General features: G+C 36.2%; 1 protein-coding gene across 1 annotated transcript in view; it reads left to right on the top strand.

Moving 5' to 3' along the window:
* Window positions 1-5,148, top strand: part of LOC107714432 (rho guanine nucleotide exchange factor 2-like) — a 62,784-nt gene that overhangs the window by 11,099 nt on the left and 46,537 nt on the right. Inside the window, exon 2 of the mRNA XM_016520264.1 lies at window positions 3,956-4,115. Coding sequence (XP_016375750.1) covers window positions 3,956-4,115 — 160 coding nt within the window. The remainder of the gene's footprint in view (window positions 1-3,955; window positions 4,116-5,148) is intronic.

Below are 5,148 nucleotides of genomic sequence, written 5' to 3'. Positions count from 1 at the left end.
CAGCAGCAGGTATTTATTGGCTGCTGTCTCTTTAGGACCAAATGCACGGACATAATACTGACACGCATCTGGTTTCTTTCTCAGCTGTTTACATTCACTTAAGACATAACTGACTGTTTTTACTAGAATACTTGCCAAAATGGGTATTGTATCATAACTTTGTGTGTATGTGAAAGAGGAATCGATTAGCTGTTCACGCGGTGTCTCTCTCTCTGCGTGCGTGCTTCGGGTGTTTGCGGCAGCGGCTGAGCGCACAGAAAACAGCGCGCAAGTTTAAATTGCTTGAATGTGTAAATTGGCAAGACAAAACATGTGCAAATGATAAACTTTCACTCTGTGATGGTTAAACTTGACAGTTAATCCGCGAATCACATGCGTGCCGAACCGTGGGGCCTGGTCCGTACGGATCACGGATCATCTACGATCCGATGCACCCCTACAATTTAGACATTTTAAATTTAATTTTCACAGAGTAAGGTGAGAAACAAAACAAGATGTAGGCATTAATCATGAGAAGCCAAGGGAACAGATTAACAGGTGTAATACACAGAAAGAGAGAGAATGCAAGCTAAAAGTCCACGAGTAATTGCATAATAAAAATCCATAAAAACATAAAACAGATACCATGTGACAATTATGTCAACAATGAAACTTTGTTACCGTGAAATATTTTTGCCATGCAAAATTAATATAAGCAACCCTATTAAGTCCAAATCCATGTTTGTTTGTTTTTTTCTCATATGCTGCATTTACACTGAGCTTTAGTTCTGGAAAATTGACAAAGTTGGCAGAGATTCTTTAGTGTAAATGCAAACTGGTGCCACTGCGTACAACAGCACAAGCGTGTGGTATGCTGACACAGATCGAGGGTACTGCGCATATGTCGAACTTGTACATCGGCGCTCATCTAGCGGTTGAGTATACTTCACAAGCTGTGCGGACACAAAAAAAGAAGTATACGCAAGACTTTATCTGACACAGTTCTTGGAGCTCTCTGCTATTGAGCTTATGATCTGAATCAAGTGTGTTAAATAAGGATGACTTAGAAAATGTGGGTCCCCAGGGCTGAAGTTGAGAACCACTCACATAGTGAGCTTATATTGAACACATACAGTATGTGGTAAAATTATACATTTACTGTACTTTATAAGACCATTATGGACTTTTTACATTGAGTTTCACACATAGTTTCATTCTGTCAGTTCATGCCAAATATAACATTGTGAATGCTGTTCACCTATCTATCTATATATTCCAGAACATTTCTACTCTGGAAATGCATTATTTTGTTGATTCAGTTCATTTTTCTCCTCATTCTTCCCCCATCAAATAGTCGCATCACTAAAGTCATTACTACAATTTAGGGGTGGACCATCTTTCCAAAATATCATATTTAATAAATATTAAACAAAATCTATATATAAAACGCTGAGAAAATTCTTCAAAATATCTCGTTTTGAGTTTGGAAAGGGTGAATAAACAATGACTTATATGACTTTTTTTTTTTATTAAATAAACCTTTAAAATCATATATCTGGGAAATTCACTTTCAGCAATTTAGAGTTTTAGGTGAATTTTTGGTTTGCTTTCTGGTTTGGTTTGTTGTTCGGTGCATTATCCAATGCTGCTTTATTGTTGCTTAACTGAAGGTTCTTGTCTCGCTGTCTGTGTGTCAGGTATTATCTTTCATTCATCTCACTGGCTGTCTTTGTTCCTTTCAGTCTTTCTTTCCCTTTGTTTCTCAGTCTGAATTGTGAAGTAACCCCCACATCTTTTCTACTGCTGTCCTCTATGAAATATTATCCTTTAAATAACACAGCTTTTCATTTCACATGCTGATATGTGTTTACTTACTGCCTTTAAAGCTTATTACAACGAGAAGGACTTCGTATTATGGAAAAAACACATTTTATTAGTCAATGGAGATAAATCTCACAGTCTCCTGTAGCGTTGCTTCAGGTGCGCACTTTTATGTTAAAAATAAGATACATTGGGCTTTAGTGGGTCTTTAAATTCCAAAGTATAGTTGACATACAGTGGTGCCCAAAATGATTAGAACACTAGTATTTTCACCAGCTAAAACATGGTTTTAAGTCAGTTATTTCTATCTTTTGCTGTAGTGTGTCAGGAAATAACAGTTTACATTTTCAAACATTCATTTTGGCCTTAATTGTAATAATCCAGTGAGATTTTTGTTTGCACAAGGATAAATCTCACTGGATTATTGCAATTAATGGCAAAATGATTGTTTGGAAATGTAAACTGATATTTCCTAATGACACACTACAGCAAAAGATAGAAATAACTGATTTAAAACCATTTTAGCTGGTGAAAATACTAGTGTTCTAATAACATTTGGCCACCATTGTAAATTTTGTCATCAGCATGTACATGCTGCGCCCAATTTTTCCAAATGCGCATATCCGTATGATCAGTTTGGACATAAGCCTTGAATAGTATTTTTTGCACTAATTGATCAACTAGGGAAGCATTATAGCATATCATACAAAGTGTTCATTATTTTTATTTTTAAACAGATATATTTAACAAATGACACACTTCCTATTGAAAATAAAAGTCAATATATAGCCTGAACAATTCTCTTTAACATCCTCTTAGGTCATGTCCTGTGAAATTTCTCACACATTTACAAAAGTGAAGAATATAAAAACAGCTCAGTGTATTTCCTGCTGGATGATGCCACATGCTAAACAACCATTTTGTTCTATTCTAAAATGTTTCATTTTTCATTATCTGATATCATGTATTTGTGTATAAAATATTTGTGAATATCCTCTGACGGTGCATTGTCTGTATAGGATAGGTTGTTGTCGTCATATTTCTAAAAAAAGAAAATAATAATAATAATAATATATCTAAAGAAAAGTATTAAACTAAAAATAGCTGCAAAACACATCTTTGGGCGGAAACTATATAACAGATACTTTGTCTTGTTATTTTTGTTTATTACATGGCTCTGAAATGCTTGATTCTGATTGAGGCTTCATGTCTCTCATTTAACACAGATGCCATCTTGCATCTCACTTATCAACTGTTTTGAAAATGAAATCTGAGGACTTCAGTATTTACAATAATATAATATTATTGTAGTGTTTGTCTTGTTGCCAGGACGATTGTTTTGTACATTTTAACAGATTATAACATAATAAACAAATAAGACATTAAAACAAACTCAATTTAATGTTCACATAGTTATTTATTTGGTGAAAAGTCACGTAATAAGTGGTTTGACTGTACACTATCACTTAAAATGTTGTCTTTTTTTAACTTGTTTGTTCATCTTGACCCATAGACAAATAATTTTTAGTGGAAACTTTGAGTTGTGAGCTAATAAAATATTTCTACTCACATATTTTGTGTCCATTTATTTATAGTATTACATAGTAATAAGCAGGATTATGTACATTAACACTTATCATAGAATAAACCTCTTCAGGGTGATACAAGACCCAACTAACAACTAGGTGTATGGCTTCCATTTTCTAAACCAAAAAGACAACCCCATCAAGTTAAACATGGGGAAAAAAGAAGACAAATGCAAACAGCCTATAACTAAACAATACACACAAGTCAAATCTAACAATACACGTTGGAAACAACACAATACAGTAAAGTCAGAATTCACTCAATACTGCTTAAACCAAGTTTCTGTTCAACGTGAGTTGTGCATACTCGTAACTCCTCTTATTATACTTGCAATCCACTTATTGTTACCTTATTATTAACTAGTTGACTTTTAATAATTTCTTGTTTACATCATTTGATGTGCAGAGTGTCTGGAATTCACAGCAGTGAGAGTTCACTGATTTTTGGTCCCACACAACGTGACTTTCATTATGTAGTGAATGGTGAATGCTATGAATTTAGTGAATGGTGGTATGCTATGATGCGATTCTTGCACAACTCATCCTTTTCTTAACTCTTCTGTGTGCAGAACAAAGAGAAAGAGCGGAAGGCACGGGAGAAAGAGACAAAGGAGCGTGAGTCGCGTTACAGCAATGGTCACCTGTTTACTTCCCTCAGTGTTTCTGCCACCACACTCTGCTCGGCATGCAACAAGAGCATCACTGCAAAAGAAGCCCTCAGCTGCCCCAGTGAGTAACTTGCATTATAAAACATGATGTTTAATAAGCCTACATCAAACTCTGTTATACTAAAGAGCACAAAAAAGTTTAAGGGAGAAGGTTAAGGGAGAGAGAGGAATGGGTAAGAGACACAAACTTAAACTGAAAAGCTTCAGATCAAACAGGCTTGCCATATGAAAAAAATCAAATTGAAAGCTTCTGAAAAAATGCAACAGACATTTCTGATTTTGAGTCATAACCAGGGCCGTCGCAAGGGGGCGTGAGGCCCTGTGTGAAATTGAGGTGTGTGAGGCCCTTTGGAAGGGCTATAGTAACGAACACAACTTGCACATGCATCAAATAGACAGATAAACCGAAGGTAAACCTTATCATTCAACTGAACAGCGCACATCCATTTCAGATATAGCCTGAAAGAAAGCAGATTTGTAACGTATTTTCTTAAACTTCTCGGGTAATATCTGTGCTTTGACCCATTTCAGAGGCGACTAAAATTAAAAATACACTGAGTAAAGCTCTCTATGAATTTGACGTGCTCACTGTTCATTACTGTTGGTCACCCTTTACGTTTGTCTGTGGATTTTGCAAATATTTAACCAATGGAAAGTATTAAAGGGGTCATATGATGCAAACCGCCCAAATGTTCACGCAAAGAAAGAAGGTGTAACTTTGATTCTCGCTGTTGCCGCCGCCGCCATGTTGTGGAGACGCTGTGTGTTTTGTTGTGAAAGCGAAGCTACTTTGTTTGGCCTTCCAAAAGAGCAAGAGGACACAACTAGAAATCAGTGGTTAAGTTTTGTTCCAGAACAGTTCAAACCAAATATTCAGATGTGTGCAACGCATTTTACGGAGGACGAGGACTGTTTCCTGGGAGAGTAGCCTACAATGCCGGTGTTCCGGTGAATTCAGTTCCCCTGTTTCCCCTTCGGCGCGCATGCTGACCACAATCTATGATGCTGACAAATAATGCTGACTCACAGCCTGTAAGTAAGTTTTCATATTTAAAGGATTTGCCACTGACAATTCAAACGCAAGTTTTGAGCAG

The sequence above is a fragment of the Sinocyclocheilus rhinocerous genome, unplaced genomic scaffold (assembly GCF_001515625.1).
Source record: "Sinocyclocheilus rhinocerous isolate Xijiao unplaced genomic scaffold, SAMN03320098_v1.1 scaffold839, whole genome shotgun sequence".
Classification (NCBI taxonomy): domain Eukaryota; kingdom Metazoa; phylum Chordata; class Actinopteri; order Cypriniformes; family Cyprinidae; genus Sinocyclocheilus; species Sinocyclocheilus rhinocerous.
The sequence above is the reverse complement of the archived record's forward strand: the minus strand, read 5'-3'. Positions and strand labels throughout refer to the sequence as shown.